This window comes from Salmo salar, chromosome ssa08, assembly GCF_905237065.1.
Source record: "Salmo salar chromosome ssa08, Ssal_v3.1, whole genome shotgun sequence".
Lineage (NCBI taxonomy): Eukaryota > Metazoa > Chordata > Actinopteri > Salmoniformes > Salmonidae > Salmo > Salmo salar.
Window position 1 is genome coordinate 24,308,175 of NC_059449.1, and position 20,134 is coordinate 24,328,308.

At 42.2% G+C, this 20,134-nt stretch overlaps 2 protein-coding genes across 2 annotated transcripts in view; one reads left to right on the forward strand and one right to left on the reverse strand.

The window, feature by feature from the left end:
• Positions 1 to 20,134, forward strand: part of LOC123744234 (NACHT, LRR and PYD domains-containing protein 12) — a 294,132-nt gene that overhangs the window by 238,103 nt on the left and 35,895 nt on the right. The gene's annotated exons all lie outside the window — the stretch shown is intronic.
• LOC106597603 (uncharacterized) overlaps positions 1 to 20,134 on the reverse strand; it is a 35,766-nt gene that overhangs the window by 10,659 nt on the left and 4,973 nt on the right. Inside the window, exons 2-12 of the mRNA XM_045723033.1 lie at positions 12,945 to 13,176; positions 12,526 to 12,692; positions 10,432 to 12,433; positions 10,175 to 10,348; positions 4,420 to 4,593; positions 3,967 to 4,140; positions 3,070 to 3,243; positions 2,817 to 2,990; positions 2,477 to 2,650; positions 1,671 to 1,717; positions 985 to 1,534 (exon numbers count right to left, since the gene is read on the reverse strand). Coding sequence (XP_045578989.1) covers positions 985 to 1,534; positions 1,671 to 1,717; positions 2,477 to 2,650; positions 2,817 to 2,990; positions 3,070 to 3,243; positions 3,967 to 4,140; positions 4,420 to 4,593; positions 10,175 to 10,348; positions 10,432 to 12,433; positions 12,526 to 12,692; positions 12,945 to 13,150 — 4,016 coding nt within the window. The 5' untranslated portion in view covers positions 13,151 to 13,176. The remainder of the gene's footprint in view (positions 1 to 984; positions 1,535 to 1,670; positions 1,718 to 2,476; positions 2,651 to 2,816; positions 2,991 to 3,069; positions 3,244 to 3,966; positions 4,141 to 4,419; positions 4,594 to 10,174; positions 10,349 to 10,431; positions 12,434 to 12,525; positions 12,693 to 12,944; positions 13,177 to 20,134) is intronic.

The following is a 20,134-nucleotide window of genomic DNA, read 5'->3' on the forward strand; positions in this document are numbered from 1 at the left end:
AGGTCCAGGCTTGATACAACTCTCTCCACCATGGTCTCTGGTGTTCTCAGGTCCAGGCTTGATCCAACTCTCTCCACCATGGTCTCTGGTGTTCTCAGGTCCAGGCTTGATCCAACTCTCTCCACCATGGTCTCTGGTGTTGGTAAAGCAGAAGGATAGACTGTGATTAAACTAAATACAACTTATAAAGGCTTTATATAGCATACATACAGTCTTCATAAGACATACAACAAGTTTATAAGGGGTGAGAGAACAACTCCCTACGTAGGGCGCATTGCCTAAATGTGACATAACCCACTATGTCAACTTTCATAGAGGCAATACTAATGAAGACATTGCATATGTTGAGGAAAGCCCTTAGAGATGTGAAGTCACCAGTTATCATGAGTTACATACCCCCAGGTAGTGATTAGAGAGTTAATGACATTACAGAGAGGCTGTTCTATTTAACAGGTTCTGATGCCCTCTAATGGTTAGAGAGAATGACATTACAGAGAGGCTGTTCTATTTACCAGGTTCTGATGCCCTCTAGTGGTTCGAGAGAGAATGACATTACAGAGAGGCTGTTCTATTTAACAGGTTCTGATTCCCTCTAGTGGTTAGAGAGAGAATGACATTACAGAGAGGCTGTTCTATTCAACAGGTTCTGATGCCCTCTAATGGTTAGAGAGATAATGACATTACAGAGAGGCTGTTCTATTCAACAGGTTCTGATGCCCTCTAGTGGTTAGAGAGAGAATGACATTACAGAGAGGCTGTTCCATTTAACAGACTGAAATTAAATAGAGGACAGGAATCTACTAACACATTAAAACACACCACTACTACTAATCTAACTGTCTGTAGGTCCAACAGAACACATTAAAACACACCACTACTACTAATCTAACTGTCTGTAGGTCCAACAGAACACATTAAAACACACCACTACTAATGTAATTATAGAAATGATGAAACAAATGATGAAATATTGCTATGACTCACCTCTGAATGTGTTGGTCATCTATCTGACACAGGGTCACTGAGGAGGAGGAGGAGCAAACCCCAAACCCAGGATAGAGGGGTTCAGTGAATGTGGTGTGTTCTGTGTAAAGGTGTGTCAGTGTACCAGAGGAGGACACACTATAGAAGGACAAAGTACCAGCTGGCCAGTCCAGATACACTCCAACTCTGTTAGAAACAGGACCAGAGATTGTTCTGCTGACTCCAGGATGGTGAAATAAGTAGAGGCCATCACAGCAGATTAAACACCAGGACTTCCTATTGAATCCAATAAAACTGTCATCCTCTTCTACCTTCCTGTTCATTCCTTTGTACACCACACCAATGTCAGCCCATTCACCATCCCTCTCCATCTCCCAGTAATAACGAGATCCAGATAAGCCTTCTCTGCAGAGAACTTGGGGACTATAGTCAAATCTGTCTGGATGGTTTTCATAATGCTGCTTCTCTTCCAATGTCACCTTCCTGTTCCCCTCAGACAGTATCAGGTTTGGGTTTGCTGTATTTGGGTCCAGGGTGAGATGACAGGCATCTGTAGACAAAAGGAGAGTTTAATCAAACCACATCTTAATATAAAATGTTGTTTTGTAGGTACAGAACAAGTATTGATTAGTTACTATGATACTATAGTTCTGAATATGCAGTTAATTAGGATTGAAGAGACGTACATTTCCTCAGCCCTGATTTGAGCCTGCACTCTCCACCATGATCCACACTGTAGGAGAAACAGGTTATTGACTGACAAAGACCTAATAAAGCAGTCAACATTTAAACCATATTGTTGTGTTCTGGTGCACTATCCAAGTTCATTACTAGAGACATACAGGTATTCTATCCTACCTACTGCATACAGAACGGAGTACAATTCATTACTAGAGACATACAGGTATTCTATCCTACCTACTGCATACAGAACGGAGTACAATTCATTACTAGAGACATACAGGTACTCTATCCTACCTACTGCATACAGAACAGAGTACAATTCATTACTAGAGACATACAGGTATTTTATCCTACCTACTGCATACAGAACAGAGTACAATTCATTACTAGAGACATACAGGTATTCTATCCTACCTACTGCATACAGAACGGAGTACAATTCATTACTAGAGACATACAGGTATTCTATCCTACCTACTGCATACAGAACAGACTACAATTCATTACTAGAGACATACAGGTATTATATCCTACCTACTGCATACAGAACAGAGTACAATTCATTACTAGAGACAAACAGGTATTCTATCCTACCTACTGCATACAGAGCGGAGTACAATTCCAACAGGATATCAGAGATGCAGAAGAAGAGTATTCATGTAGTGATGATGTATGCTGTGTTGGAGTGCTCAGCCTGCTGAGTAAACTTCCCCTTAATTCTACCATCATGTCCTCATGTTACTGAACCTACTACACTACATATGACACAACCACTGCTCACACTATTAGGACATCTATTCTGACTTACTTCAGCTTCATCAGTTTATATGTGGGATCCACCAGAGCAGCTGAAAGCAGTCCCCCTGCAGGGTCTCCTGGGTGATTGTAGCTCAGGTCCAGCTCTTTCAGGTGGGAGGGGTTTGACCTCAGAGCTGAAGACAGAGCAGCACAGCCCTCCTCTGTGACCAGACAGCCAGACAGCCTACAGAGAGACACAACAGCTGTCTAGGTTGGTGTACTGGTGTCAATCATCTTGTAGGACACCCATACATTTGTCCATGACACAAACATTGTGAAGAAACGTCAGATTTTCAGAGTATTTGTTTTACTAAGCTCAGTACTGACCTGACTGAAACAGCTGTACTTACCCCAGTGTGTGTAGTTTACAGTCTGGATCCTCCAGTCCAGCAGACAGCAGTGTAACTCCTGAGTCCTGCAGGTCATTGTCTCTCAGCTCCAGTTGTTTCAGTTGTGAGTTGGGTGAACTCAGGACTGAGGCCAGAACTGAACAGCAACCCTCTGTCAAACCACACTGACCTAGACTAGAGGGCAGAAGAGCACATGATTAACACATGTTTAAAACATCCACATAATAACTCATACTGAAGATATTTAACTCACACTAGTGTCTGTATGTTGCGGAGTGGACTGGTTAGGCCAACACAGAGCAGCTCCACTCCTCTGTCTCCCAGGTCATTGTAGCTGAGGTCCAGTTCTCTCAGGGGGGAGTTTGGTGTCTGCAGAGCTGAGGCCAGAGCCTCACAGGATTCATATGTGAGGTTACAGTGATCCAGTCTGGAGAGAGGAGATATATCGACACTGTTAAATATGCAAAACATTAAGAATAATGAGATGCATTAAGACAATAACAGAAGGACACATTATTAACAAATGTTAACTTTTTACAACCATTTTCATATTTTCATATATTTGTAGTATATGTTTTTACAAGATGAGTGATGAGAAGAGAATCATCCAGCTCATTGGGTCTCTACACCCCCATATGCCATGTCATGAAATATGCAGACAGACGGATTAAAAGTGTGTTTCCATTGTAATACTTCTGACAGACAACTTCTAACTCCGCCCATAACTTTTGGAATTATAGCATTCCCAGAAAGCATGAATTATTGACTCATTGTTAGTTCTACACTTAAGACATGACTCTGTTGTTGTGCTGTAGCATTTGTTAATTTTGTCTCGTGTAATAAACTCTATACATTAGTTTATACTGGATTAATCATATATTTTTGCTAACTTTAATTTTGTTAGTTATGTTCCAACATTCCCTCCATCTTGTGACCAATATCAGTTCTTTTTAAGTCTTGGTCCCAATAGTTTATATATTTTACTAAAAACACACTAACTCACTCAATATATTTAACCTTAGTTTGATATATTTATCACATTTGATGAATGTTTCTGCATATTTACCAAGATTTTAAAATAATGTTAACATAATAACTACAAATATATAAACACTATAAAGACAGTGGATACTGAAGATAGTTAACTCACACTAGTGTCTGTATGTTGCGGAGTGGACTGGTTAGTCCAACACAGAGCAGCTCCACTCCTATGTCTCCCAGGTCATTGTAGCTGAGGTCCAGTTCTCTCAGGGGGGAGTTTGGTGTCTGCAGAGCTGAGGCCAGAGTCTCACAGGATTCATATGTGAGTTTACAGCCAGCCAGTCTGGAGAGAGGAGATATGTCGACACACTGTTAAATATGCAAAGCTTTAAGAATAATGAGATGCATTAAGACAATAACAGAAGGACATGACTAGACTATGTTAAAAACATACTAACTCACTCAAGATATTTAACCTTAGTTTCATATATTTATCACATTTCATGTATCTTTCTGCATATTTACCAAGATGTTCAAATAATGTTAAAAACATAATAACACCTAATTACTATAAATATATAAACACTATAAAGACAGTGGATACTGAAGATATTTAACTCACACTAGTGTCTGTATGTTGCAGAGTGGACTGGTTAGTCCAACACAGAGCAGCTCCACTCCTCTGTCTTCCAGGTCATTGTTGCTGAGGTCCAGTTCTCTCAGGGGGGAGTTTGGTGTCTGCAGAGCTGAGGCCAGAGCCTCACAGGATTTATATGTGAGTTTACAGCCATCCAGTCTGGAGAGAGGAGACAACTTGCAGACCTGTTTACGCTGCTGTGCGTTTTTGTTGCCGATCTTACTTTGATACCTGACGGTTTTTTACTTTTTCATTACCGTATATTTTTACTTTTTCCCTCACTCAACTTTTTTCATTCAACTTTTTCACCCCGGAGGTTTTATCTGGACATGGTTCGTCAGGACTTCAAACAGCCGAAGCTAAGTAACATTAACATGATGCCTTCTAATTGCAGTCGTTGTACTTATAATATACAGGAGAACGATCGCCTTACGGCAAGGATAGCTGTGCTGCAAGCCCAGCTTCAGACGCGATCGTTAGGCAAGGGTAATTTCAGTGTAGGAAAGGATGAAACAGCGTCTGTGCCACCAGTAAGTACAGATAGTAACGTTAGTATAAACCCCCTCGCACGGTCCCCGCAGCCGGACATCTTTCTCATGGCTTCTGGAGGGAAACGCTGTAGGAATGCTCAACCGGTGTCGCTTATTCAGCCGACAGAAACTTTCAACCGGTTCTCCCCATTAAGCGAGTCGGAGTCGGAGGCCGAGACTTCTCTGGTCTCTACTCCTCCCGTTGTGGGGTCTGAGACGCCGACGGCTCCCAACATTAGCTCTGACAAATTGAAAACCCTAGTCATTGGCGACTCCATTACCCGCAGTATTAGACTTAAAACTAATCATCCAGCGATCATACACTGTTTACCAGGGGGCAGGGCTACCGACGTTAAGGCTAATCTAAAGACGGTGCTGGCTAAAGCTAAAACTGGCGAGTGTAGAGAGTATAGAGATATTGTTATCCACGTCGGCACCAACGATGTTAGGATGAAACAGTCAGAGGTCACCAAGCGCAACATAGCTTCAGCGTGTAAATCAGCTAGAAAGATGTGTCGGCATCGATTAATTGTCTCTGGCCCCCTCCCAGTTAGGGGGAGTGATGAGCTCTACAGCAGAGTCTCACAACTCAATCGCTGGTTGAAAACTGTTTTCTGCCCCTCCCAAAAGATAGAATTTGTAGATAATTGGCCCTCTTTCTGGGACTCACCCACAAACAGGACCAAGCCTGGCCTGTTGAGGAGTGACGGACTCCATCCTAGCTGGAGGGGTGCTCTCATCTTATCTACGAACATAGACAGGGCTCTAACTCCTCTAGCTCCACAATGAAATAGGGTGCAGGCCAGGCAGCAGGCTGTTAGCCAGCCTGCCAGCTTAGTGGAGTCTGCCACTAGCACAGTCAGTGTAGTCAGCTCAGCTTTCCCCATTGAGACCGTGTCTGTGCCTCGATCTAGGTTGGGCAAAATTAAAAATGGCGGTGTTCGCTTTAGCAATCTCACTAGTATAAAGACCTCCTCCATTCCTGCCATTATTGAAAGAGATTGTGATACCTCACATCTCAAAATTGGGTTACTTAATGTTAGATCCCTCACTTCCAAGGCAGTTATAGTCAATGAACTAATCACTGATCATAATCTTGATGTGATTTGCCTGACTGAAACATGGCTTAAGCCTGATGAATTTACTGTGTTAAATGAGGCCTCACCCCCTGGTTACACTAGTGACCATACCCCCCGTGCATCCGGCAAAGGCGGAGGTGTTGCTAACATTTACGATAGCAAATTTCAATTTACAAAAAAAAAACAACAATGACGTTTTCGTCTTTTGAGCTTCTAGTCATGAAATCTATGCAGCCTACTCACTCACTTTTTATAGCTACTGTTTATAGGCCTCCTGGGCCAAATGCAGTGTTCCTCACTGAGTTCCCTGAATTCCTATCGGATCTTGTAGTCATAGCAGATAATATTCTAATTTTTGGTGACTTTAACATTCACATGGAAAAGTCCACAGACCCACTCCAAAAGGCTTTCGGAGCCATCATCGACTCAGTGGGTTTTGTCCAACATGTCTCTGGACCTACTCACTGCCACAGTCATACTCTGGACCTAGTTTTGTCCCATGGAATAAATGTTGTGGATCTAAATGTTTTTCCTCATAATCCTGGACTATCGGACCACCATTTTATTACGTTTGCAATTGCAACAAATAATCTGCTCAGACCCCAACCAAGGAGCATTAAAAGTCGTGCTATAAATTCTCAGACAACCCAAAGATTCCTTGATGCCCTTCCAGACTGCCTCTGCCTACCCAAGGACGTCAGAGGACAAAAATCAGTTAACCACCTAACCGAGGAACTCAATTTAACCTTGCGCAATACCCTAGATGCAGTTGCACCCCTAAAAACTAAAAACATCTGTCATAAGAAACTAGCTCCCTGGTATACAGAAAATACACGAGCTCTGAAGCAAGCTTCCAGAAAATTGGAACGGAAATGGCGCCACACCAAACTGGAAGTCTTCCGACTAGCTTGGAAAGACAGTACCGTGCAGTATCGAAGAGCCCTTACTGCTGCTCGATCATCCTATTTTTCCAACTTAATTGAGGAAAATAAGAACAATCCGAAATTTATTTTTGATACTGTCGCAAAGCTAACTAAAAAGCAGCCTTCGCAAATGGAGGATGGCTTTCACTTCAGCAGTAATAAATTTATGAACTTCTTTGAGGAAAAGATCATGATCATTAGAAAGCAAATTACAGACTCCTCTTTAAATCTGGGTATTCCTCCAAAGCTCCATTGTCCTGAGTCTGCACAACTCTGCCAGGACCTAGGATCAAGGGAGATACTAAAGTGTTTTAGTACTATATCTCTTGACGCAATGATGAAAATAATCATGGCCTCCAAACCCTCAAGCTGCATACTGGACCCTATTCCAACTAAACTACTGAAAGAGCTGCTTCCTGTGCTTGGCCCTCCTATGTTGAACATAATAAACGGCTCTCTATCCACCGGATGTGTACCAAGCTCACTAAAAGTGGCAGTAATAAAGCCTCTCTTGAAAAAAGCCGAATCTTGATCCAGAAATTATAAAAAACTATCGGCCTATATCGAATCTTCCATTCCTCTCCAAAATTTTAGAAAAAGCTGTTGCACAGCAACTGACTGCCTTCCTGAAGACAAACAATGTATACGAAACGCTTCAGTCTGGTTTTAGACCCCATCATAGCACTGAGACTGCACTTGTGAAGGTGGTAAATGACCTTTTAATGACGTCAGACCGAGGCTCTGCATCTGTCCTCGTGCTCCTAGATCTTAGTGCCGCTTTTGATACCATCGATCACCACATTCTTTTGGAGAGATTGGAAACCCAAATTGGTCTACATGGACAAGTTCTGGCCTGGTTTAGATCTTATCTGTCGGAAAGATATCAGTTTGTCTCTGTGAATGGTTTGTCCTCTGACAAATCAATTGTAAATTTCGGTGTTCCTCAAGGTTCCGTTTTAGGACCACTATTGTTTTCACTATATATTTTACCTCTTGGGGATGTCATTCGAAAACATAATGTTAAATTTCACTGCTATGCAGACGACACACAGCTGTACATTTCAATGAAACATGGTGAAGCCCCAAAATTGCCCTCGCTAGAAGCCTGTGTTTCAGACATAAAGAAGTGGATGGCTGCAAACTTTCTACTTTTAAACTCGGACAAAACAGAGATGCTTGTTCTAGGTCCCAAGAAACAAAGAGATCTTCTGTTGAATCTGACAATTAATCTGGATGGTTGTACAGTCGTCTCAAATAAAACTGTGAAGGACCTCGGCGTTACTCTGGACCCTGATCTCTCTTTTGAAGAACATATCAAGACTGTTTCAAGGACAGCTTTTTTCCATCTACGTAACATTGCAAAAATCAGAAATTTTCTGTCCAAAAATGACGCAGAAAAATTAATCCATGCTTTTGTTACTTCTAGGCTGGACTACTGCAATGCTCTACTTTCCGGCTACCCGGATAAAGCACTAAATAAACTTCAGTTAGTGCTAAATACGGCTGCTAGAATCCTGACTAGAACCAAAAAATTTGATCATATTACTCCAGTGTTAGCCTCCCTACACTGGCTTCCTGTTAAGGCAAGGGCTGATTTCAAGGTTTTACTGCTAACCTACAAAGCATTACATGGGCTTGCTCCTACCTATCTTTCCGATTTGGTCCTGCCGTACATACCTACACGTACGCTACGGTCACAAGACGCAGGCCTCCTAATTGTCCCTAGAATTTCTAAGCAAACGGCTGGAGGTAGGGCTTTCTCCTATAGAGCTCCATTTTTATGGAATGGTCTGCCTACCAATGTGAGAGACGCAGACTCAGTCTCAACCTTTAAGTCTTTACTGAAGACTTATCTCTTCAGTAGGTCCTATGATTAAGTATAGTCTGGCCCAGGAGTGTGAAGGTGAACGGAAAGGCTGGAGCAACGAACCGCCCTTGCTGTCTCTGCCTTGCCGGTTCCCCTCTTTCCACTGGGATTCTCTGCCTCTAACCCTTTTACAGAGGCTGAGTCACTGGCCTACTGGTGTTCTTCCATGCCGTCCATGGGAGGGGTGCGTCACTTGAGTGGGTTGAGTCACTGACGTGGTCTTCCTGTCTGGGTTGGCGCCCCCCCCCTTGGGTTGTGCCATGGCGGAGATCGTTGTGGGCTATACTCGGCCTTGTCTTAGGACGGTAAGTTGGTGGTTGGAGACATCCCTCTAGTGGTGTGGGGGCTGTGCTTTGGCAAAGTGGGTGGGGTTATATCCTGCCTGTTTGGCCCTGTCCGGGGTATCATCGGATGGGGCCACAGTGTCTTCTGATCCCTCCTGTCTCAGCCTCCAGTATTTATGCTGCAGTAGTTTATGTGTCGGGGGCTAGGGTCAGTCTGTTACATCTGGAGTATTTCTCTTGTCTTATCCGGTGTCCTGTGTGTATTTAAATATGCTCTCTCTAATTCTCTCTTTCTCTCTTTCTGTCTTTCTCTCGGAGGACCTGAGCCCTAGGACCATGCCTCAGGACTACCTGGTATGATGACTCCTTGCTGTCCCCAGTCCACCTGGCCGTGCTGCTGCTCCAGTTTCAACTGTTCTGCCTGCGGCTATGGAACCCTGACCTGTTCACCGGACGTGCTTGTTGCACCCTCGACAACTACTATGATTATTATTATTTGACCATGCTGGTCATTTATGAACATTTTAACATTTTAACATTTTGACCATGTTCTGTTATAATATCCACCCTGCACAGCCAGAAGAGGACTGGCCACCCCTCATAGCCTGGTTCCTCTCTAGGTTTCTTCCTAGGTTTTTGGCCTTTCTAGGGAGTTTTTCCTAGGGAGTTTTTCCTAGCCACCGTGCTTCTTTCACATGCTTTGCTTGCTGTTTGGGGTTTTAGGCTGGGTTTCTGTACAGCACTTTGAGAATATCAGCTGATGTACGAAGGGCTATATAAAAATAAATTTGATATGTCAATAAAATGTTAAATTTGCAAAGCTTTAAGAATAATGAGATGCATTAAGACAATAACAGAAGGACATGACTAGACTATGTTAAAAACATACTAACTCACTCAAGATATTTAACCTTAGTTTCATATATTTATCACATTTCATGTATGTTTCTGCATATTTACCAAGATGTTCAAATAATGTTAAAAACATAATAACACATAATTACTATAAATATATAAACACTATAAAGACAGTGGATACTGAAGATATTTAACTCACACTAGTGTCTGTATGTTGCAGAGTGGACTGGTTAGTCCAACACAGAGCCGCTTCACTCCTCTGTCTTCCAGGTCATTGTAGCTGAGGTTCAGTTCTCTCAGGGGGGAGTTTGGTGTCTGCAGAGCTGAGGTCAGAGTCTCACAGGATTCATACGTGAGTTTACAGTGATCCAGTCTTGAGAGAGGAGATAATCTGTTAGATATACAAATCCTTCATTATAATGATACTGTATACATAAACTCAATAACAGAACTTACAGTGCTCTCTTGCAGGTTTTCACTACCGGCAGCAACCTCTGATAACCTTCCTCTGATGTGTTGTATGGCTTCAGGTCAAACTCCTCCAGCACCTCCTCTGACATCAGTAACAGGTAGGCCAGGGCTGAACATTGGTCAGGTTTTAGCTTTGTTTCTGAAAGAGTTCCTGATCGCAGGGAGGTCTGCATGTCTTCAACTAGAGAGTTGGCACCAAGTTCATTCAGACAGTGGAACAAGTTGATGATCCTTTCTGGTGTGGATTCTCTTTTGATCTTGACTGAAAGGTACCCAACTGTTCTCTTAACTGTTTTCTCATTGGTCTCTGTCGTACATCCTGTCTGTGTCAGAAGGCCTCGTAACAGATTCTGATTGGACTCCAGTGAGAGACCCAGAAGGAAGCGGAGGAACAGGTCCAGGTGTCCATTCTCACTCTTCAAGGCCTCGTCCACTGCTCTCCTGTGTAAGTCAGACAACTGGAATGACTCCTCTTCATCATTGTCGTCATCATCATCCTCATCTTCGTCATTGTTCTCCTCCTCCTCGTCCTGCTTATCATCAATCTCCTCCTCCTCCTCCTCCTCCTCCTCCTCATCATCATCATCATCATCCTTGTTCTCCTCCTCCTCGTCCTGCTTATCATCAATCTCCTCCTCCTCCTCCTCCTCCTCCTCATCATCATCATCATCATCATCACTAGTGACTGCTTTGGGGGGGAAAACATTTTCCTTCTTGTCCAGACATGATTCTAAAGCATGCATTGCTGCTAGAAACTCCTGAATGCTCAGATGCACAAAGCTGTAGACCTTCTCTTGGTACAGCCCAGATTCTTCTTTAAAGATCTCTGTACACAATGCTGAGTACACTGATGCCTCTGTGACATCAAGGCCACACTCTCTCAGGTCCTCCTCATAGAAGATCAGGTTGCCCTTCTGCAGCTGTTGGAAAGCCAGCTTTGCCAGTTTCAGGATCATCTCTTTGTCTGACTGAGACAGTTCCTTTGGGTTTGTCTCTGTGGCTTTGTTGTACTTCCTGTTCTTCACAATGATTTGGATGAATATGAAGTGTGAGTACATCTGGGTCAGAGTTTTGGGGACTTCATCCTTCTCTGCCTCTTTCAGTATCATCTCAAGGACAGTGGCTGATATCCAACAGAAGACTGGCATGTGGCACATGATGTGGAGGCTCCTTGATGTCTTCATGTGTTTGATGATATCATTGGCCAGATTCTGATCTGGGATTTTCTTCCTGAAATACTCCTCCTTCTGTGGATCATTGAACCCTCGTACCTCTGTCACCTGGTCAACACACTCAGGAGGGATCTGATTGGCTGCTGCAGGCCGTGAGGTTATCCAGACGAGAGCAGAGGGAAGCAGATTCCCCTCGATGAGGTTTGTCAGCAGCACGTCCACTGAGGTTGGCTTCGTGACATCACAGCACTTCTCATTGTTTTTGAAGTCTAGAGGAAGTCGACACTCATCCAGACCATCAAAAATGAAAACAGTTTTGGTTTCACCATCTTCAATGCTGTCAATCTCTTTCAGCTCTGGGAAGTAGTGGGAAAGAAGTTGCATCAGACTGTATTGGTCCTTTTTCAGGTTCAGATCACGGAAAGGAAGAGGAAACATGAAATGAACGTCCTGATTTGCTTTTCCCTCTGCCCAGTCAAGGATGACCTTCTGCACAGAGACTGTTTTTCCAATGCCAGCGATTCCTTTTGTCAGCACAGTTCTGATAGGTTTGTCTTGTCCAGGTAAAGGCTTGAAGATGTCGTTGCATTTGATTGGTGTCTCTTGTGTGGTTTGTTTCTTGGATGCCATCTCTATGTGTCTAACCTCATGTTCATTATTGAGCCCTCCACTTCCACCCTCTGTGATGTAGAGCTCTGTGTAGATGTCCTTTAACAGACTTTGGTTTCCATGGTGTCCAATTCCTTCAGATATGTGTTGATACTTGTGTTTCAGTTTAGCCTTAATGTCTTGTTGGACTGTCAGTAGAGTTTGACCTGTAGGAAAACATTGAGAGTTGGGACTTTGTGTGTGTTTTATAAGGGTCTTTGTACCGTTCTTTGTAATATTGTATGAAACACAGTCTTACTTCTTCTGTCCAGAAGGTTGTGTGTGATCTTTAATGCATCCTCACTGTCCAAGCTCTCCACTTCCTTATTGTCATCTGGTAATGGTTCCTGGCTGAAAGCAGGTGGCTGATCACTCTTCATTGATAGCAGGCTGGTTGTAGGGGACTCTGCTCTGGGCTTCTGGACACTGAACAAAACAGGGAGACAGATCACCTCATCAATATCTCATCAATACCTCATCTACTTCCTTTTAACAACTGTATAATGGAACTTCTAGAAGTCCTGATGTTTCTTTATAAAGATACAGTCTGCAATTGGTAAATCCATTTCTGGCCTTTTAAGTGAATGATATGACCTACATTTTATGTAATTTGGGAACACTTTTCTCTTTAGTTTTATATCTTTAAGAGAACTGTATATTTTACATGTCATCTCTTACCTCTTAGAACTGGTGTCTTGAGTCATTTTGGAGGCAGTGGTCTCCTCCTCTCTCTCCCCAGAGAGGCTCATTTTAGAGGCAGTGGTCTCCTCCTCTCTCTCCCCAGAAAGACTCATTTTAGAGGCAGTGGTCCCCTCCTCTCTCTCCCCAGAGAGACGCATTTTAGAGGCAGTGGTCTCCTCGTCTCTCTCCCCAGAGAGACTCATTTTGATGTAAGTTACAGCTCACTCAGCTACAATAAGAAATAACAGAACAGTCAATATTTATATTAACAACACATTTACTGTCTGAGGTCAAAGACTTAAATCAGACTTCATATTGTATTCAAACATACACAGTCCAATATGTTATTCATTTGATTTGACTTGGATCCCCATTAGCTGACATTTGTCACCATCTGTTGTCCCCATCTCAACCACTAGATGGAGCTGTAGGCCTACAGCTCTACTCCATCTAACCACAACCGTAGAAACATAAACAAACCATCTATGGAGACAAATCATCAGTATCATATCACCGGAATGCAACATCCATCCACTTATATCAGTACATCTGTAACAGCCTAAACATTACAAACCTTCTATTAGATCAAATAAGCCTCACGTAACTCCACACTCTCATAGAACTTGTTCTCAACTGGCCTACCTGGTTTAATAAAGGTGAAATAAAATAACAGACAGATTTTAGGCAGAGTAAATCCTCTCACTTCGCCTCTTCCTCTCTGTCCACTCTGACCTCAGAAACTTCTACAGACATGTATCAGAGAGGAAGAGGCGAAGCGAGAGGTTTTATTCAGCGAAAACTCTGTCAATGAAAATAAGCCCACGATGTGAGGAGGTTTTGTATGGAGGTCAGTGAGAGTTTGTCGAATTTGGTCAACAAAAAATGGAATTACTAATTTGCTACGTGAGGCTTATTTGATCTAATAGAAGTTCCATAATGGTTAGGTTGTTACGAGGGAAAATACTTTATATTGGAGTTGTGCCTGTTGTCATAGAGATGGAGGATTCATCATGGATATAATCTGTTTTAGAACGGACATTGTGCTTGAGGCCTTCCACCATTTTAAAGTAGTCAACTGGGTGGGAATTCCTATGAGTTGGGAGCAATCAGCCAATGAATAAGAAAATGTACTACTTTGAAATGGAGATATCGTCAATGGCACTGCCCATGCTGTCACAGAGGCTATAATGGCTCAGATATAAAAATCAGTCCCTTTATCTCTATGGCCTGTTGTTCACACGCATATCTGCCCTCTCATTGGCTAGATGGTCCCACCAGATCTCACCTCCTCCCGCCTGCCTTCCCTCTTTGAGGACATGCATTTCCATTGTTAGAGCGGTCACTTGAGTATCTTCTCAATATAATGGACAATCTTTGCTTGCATGCAGGAACATTGGTACATTGTGGGAGGCAACCTGTCTGTCTAGGGAGACTAGTGATGAACAAGTTAGGCCTATTTGAAACATCACCATTTCCTGGCAGCATTTACCAGACAACGTATAGAAGGGAGAAAAAAATCCTGAACACAATTTATGATGGTTTTTATTTAATTTTTGTTTTGGAATCAATGATTATAGTTTTAGTTTTTCAAATGAGTTTCTTAATTATTTTAGTTTCAGATTTGGTAACATAATTACTAGTTTTAATCATTTAATAATCAATAAATAAAAATGTATATCAGTTTCTCCTGCACATGTTACCATGGGGCCATGTTGCCATGGGGCCAGGTTGCCATGGGGCCATGTTGCCATGTTGCCATGGGGGCGTAGTGAAAATGATATAGAAATGTTCTAACTAATTTCCTGCAATTCAAAGAAAACATTTTCAGTTTTACAGCTAATTCTACTCATGTTGCCACAGAGTGGAGGCAAATGTTAGCAGTTTGTAATGTGATAACTGATGATCAATGGGCCCCACCCCGGTAGGTAATTCAACCATGTTTACTACAAGTTTAGCCACTTGACTAATTTACCATCTAAAAACATGTAGCTAACATGGGCTAATAGACTGACTGCTGATGCACAACCACATTTACACACTGCACCTTGTGTTTTCTATTATTCTAACGGTCAACAGTAAGTTGAGACCCAGACTGAGTTCCAAAACAATGTTTTATTACTGGTCCCGGGCCGCCAGTTGTCCATCCCTGGTTTAGTGAATAGACACATGCTGCAGTGCACTGCTTGAGTTCACTTGAGGTGCGATCAGTTTATCTCGCCCGGCGCACCGGGGTTTGTATTCTGAGAAAAGGTGTGCTGACGATTCAACCCGGGGTTCACAATGCGCATAGATGAGCCGGTGACGTTATATCGAGCGCACCGGAGTTTACATTCTGAGAAAAGGTGTGCTGACGATTCAACCCGGGGTTCACAATGCGCATAGATGAGCCGGTGACGTTATATCGAGCGCACCGGAGTTTACATTCTGAGAAAAGGTATGCTGACGATTCAACCCGGGGTTCACAATGCGCATAGATGAGCCGGTGACGTTATATCGAGCGCACCTGCAGTTCACCAAACGGACCACCGCCTTCCTGATCTGTCACCAGAAAGCTTTAAACTTAACATGTGATTTGGCCCCACATTTAAATAGTTTCTATGCACATTGTTGAACGTCACATTTACTTGAAGAGACAGACTATTTTATTTAATGACAGCTATACATAATTCCAATGCACGTCTTCTTTCAGGAAGTGAAAGTGAGTCAGTTTCCACAGATAATAATCACCTTAATGTGCTGTCAATCACATAACAATAATACCATACCTCATAGCCCTGTAGCCTATAACAATAATACCATACCTCATAGCCCTGTAGCCTATAACAATAATACCATACCTCATAGCCCTGTAGCCTATAACAATAATACCATACCTCATAGCCCTGTAGCCTATAACAATAATACCATACCTCATAGCCCTGTAGCCTATAACAATAATACCATACCTCATAGCCCTGTAGCCTATAACAATAATACCATACCTCATAGCCCTGTAGCCTATAACAATAATACCATACCTCATAGCCCTGTAGCCTATAACAATAATACCATACCTCATAGCCCTGTAGCCTATAACAATAATACCATACCTCATAGCCCTGTAGCCTATAACAATAATACCATACCTCATAGCCCTGTAGCCTATAACAATAATACCATACCTCATAGCCCTGTAGCCTATAACAATAATACCATACCTCATAGCCCTGTAGCCTATAACAATAATACCATACCTCATAGCCCTGTAGCCTATAACAATAATACCATACCTCATAGCCCTGTAGCCTATAACAATAATACCATACCTCATAGCCCTGTAGCCTATAACAATAATACCATACCTCATAGCCCTGTAGCCTATAACAATAATACCATACCTCATAGCCCTGTAGCCTATAACAATAATACCATACCTCATAGCCCTGTAGCCTATAACAATAATACCATACCTCATAGCCCTGTAGCCTATAACAATAATACCATACCTCATAGCCCTGTAGCCTATAACAATAATACCATACCTCATAGCCCTGTAGCCTATAACAATAATACCATACCTCATAGCCCTGTAGCCTATAACAATAATACCATACCTCATAGCCCTGTAGCCTATAACAATAATACCATACCTCATAGCCCTGTAGCCTATAACAATAATACCATACCTCATAGCCCTGTAGCCTATAACAATAATACCATACCTCATAGCCCTGTAGCCTATAACAATAATACCATACCTCATAGCCCTGTAGCCTATAACAATAATACCATACCTCATAGCCCTGTAGCCTATAACAATAATACCATACCTCATAGCCCTGTAGCCTATATCACATCACATCTTATTGATTAGGCTGATCACTATGAATCAACAACAATGTAAATAAGGCTAAAATAGTAATTCTTTAAAGTTTAAATCAATATTGTATTAACTTGGCGGATGTCTTACCCCCTAAATCATCTCGCTCTTTATGATAACCTAACTTCTCAAAAATACTTTTCTACATGACATTGTAAAAGAACGCTACAAACCTCTGAAACATGTTTCAAAACAACGATTACCTGCAGATAAGTGACCCAATAATTCTCTAAAGAGGGTGAATCCTGACTGCAGAAACAATAAATAGTGGGGAGAGCGCGTCATTCTGGTCAAGGCTTTGTAGTGCGTAAAAAACAACAGGTGATCTAATCATTTAAATACTAGTTATCCACAAAAAGAAAAACAACTTACTTTTTTGGCAAAAACTTTTGTATTTTCCTAATGTTATGAATTTTAGTGACGATGCCAATTCTTGTTCCTGAATGTATTTCGTTATTTGGTCCTCAGAACTTGAACTCGAGATTTACCATTTGGAGAACGCAGCGTTTCCCGCAACCATATGATTGGTCGGGTAAGATTACGCGTCATCACAATCCCTCATCTGATTGGTCGGGTAGGCGGACCTTCTGACTTTGTGGCTGTGGTAACTAGTGAGCTAAGCAGCAGTTTCTCAACCTAATGTCGCGTTCATAACAACTGGGAACTCGGAAAAAACCAAATCTGACTGGGAAAAATCGATTTGAACTGTCCTCTTTCTCGAGCGTTGACATGGTATTTTTCCGAGTTCCCTGTTGTTGTGAACGCGGCATAAACTTTTCACATTTTTCCTTCATTTAGATTCAATGCCCATTGCTGCAAGTCACTTTTACTTGGCCGAATTTACGAGAAGGACTTTTATTTTTCAAAGAAACTAGTTTACCTGATACACATCTTTCTCAGGGAAGTGAAAGAGCACAAAGACAATAATCACGCCCATGTGCAGTCAATCTCCCATACCCTACCTCATAACCCTGTAGCCTATAATATAACCCCATACCCTACCTCATAGCCCTGTAGACTATAATATAACCCCATACCCTACCTCATAACCCCATAGACTATAATATAACCCCATACCCTACCTCACAGCCCTGTAGACTATAATATAACCCCATACCCTACCTCATAACCCCATAGACTATAATATAACCCCATTCCCTACCTCATAGCCCTGTAGACTATAATATAACCCCATACCCTACCTCATAGCCCTGTAGACTATAATATAACCCCATACCCTACCTCATAGCCCTGTAGACTATAATATAACCCCATACCCTACCTCATAACCCTGTAGCCTATAATATAACCCCATACCCTACCTCATAGCCCTGTAGACTATAATATAACCCCATACCCTACCTCATAGCCCTGTAGACTATAATATAACCCCATACCCTACCTCATAGCCCTGTAGACTATAATATAACCCCATACCTTACTTCATAGCCCTGTAGACTATAATATAACCCCATACCCTACCTCATAACCCCATAGACTATAATATAACCCCATACCCTACCTCATAACCCCATAGACTATAATATAACCCCATACCCTACCTCACAGCCCTGTAGACTATAATATAACCCCATACCCTACCTCATAACCCCATAGACTATAATATAACCCCATTCCCTACCTCATAGCCCTGTAGACTATAATATAACCCCATACCCTACCTCATAACCCTGTAGACTATAATATAACCCCATACCCTACCTCATAGCCCTGTAGACTATAATATAACCCCATACCCTACCTCATAGCCCTGTAGACTATAATATAACCCCATACCCTACCTCATAACCCTGTAGCCTATAATATAACCCCATACCCTACCTCATAGCCCTGTAGACTATAATATAACCCCATACCCTACCTCATAGCCCTGTAGACTATAATATAACCCCATACCCTACCCTCATAGCCCTGTAGACTATAATATAACCCCATACCCTACTTCATAGCCCTGTAGACTATAATATAACCCCATACCCTACCTCATAACCCCATAGACTATAATATAACCCCATACCCTACCTCACAGCCCTGTAGACTATAATATAACCCCATACCCTACCTCATAACCCTGTAGACTATAATATAACCCCATACCCTACCTCATAGCCCTGTAGACTATAATATAACCCCATACCCTACCTCATAACCCTGTAGACTATAATATAACCCCATACCCTACCTCATAGCCCTGTAGACTATAATATAACCCCATACCCTACGTCATAACCCTGTAGACTATAATATAACCCCATACCCTACCTCATAGCCCTGTAGCCTATAATATAACCCCATACCCTACCTCATAGCCCTGTAGACTATAATATAACCCCATACCCTACCTCATAGCCCTGTAGACTATAATATAACCCCATACCCTACCTCATAACCCTGTAGACTATAATATAACCCCATACCCTACCTCATAGCCCTGTAGACTATAATATAACCCCATACCCTACCTCACAGCCCTGTAGACTATAATATAACCCCATACCCTACCTCATAGCCCTGTAGCCTATAATATAACCCCATACCCTACCTCATAGCCCTGTAGACTATAATATAACCCCATACCCTACGTCATAACCCTGTAGACTATAATATAACCCCATACCCTACCTCATAGCCCTGTAGACTATAATATAACCCCATACCCTACCTCATAACCCTGTAGACTATAATATAACCCCATACCCTACCTCATAACCCTGTAGCCTATAATATAACCCCATACCCTACCTCATAGCCCTGTAGACTATAATATAACCCCATACCCTACCTCATAACCCCATAGACTATAATATAACCCCATACCCTACCTCACAGCCCTGTAGACTATAATATAACCCCATACCCTACCTCATAACCCCATAGACTATAATATAACCCCATTCCCTACCTCATAGCCCTGTAGACTATAATATAACCCCATACCCTACCTCATAACCCTGTAGACTATAATATAACCCCATACCCTACCTCATAGCCCTGTAGACTATAATATAACCCCATACCCTACCTCATAGCCCTGTAGACTATAATATAACCCCATACCCTACCTCATAACCCTGTAGCCTATAATATAACCCCATACCCTACCTCATAGCCCTGTAGACTATAATATAACCCCATACCCTACCTCATAGCCCTGTAGACTATAATATAACCCCATACCCTACCTCATAGCCCTGTAGCCTATAATATAACCCCATACCCTACCTCATAGCCCTGTAGACTATAATATAACCCCATACCCTACCTCATAGCCCTGTAGACTATAATATAACCCCATACCCTACCTCAT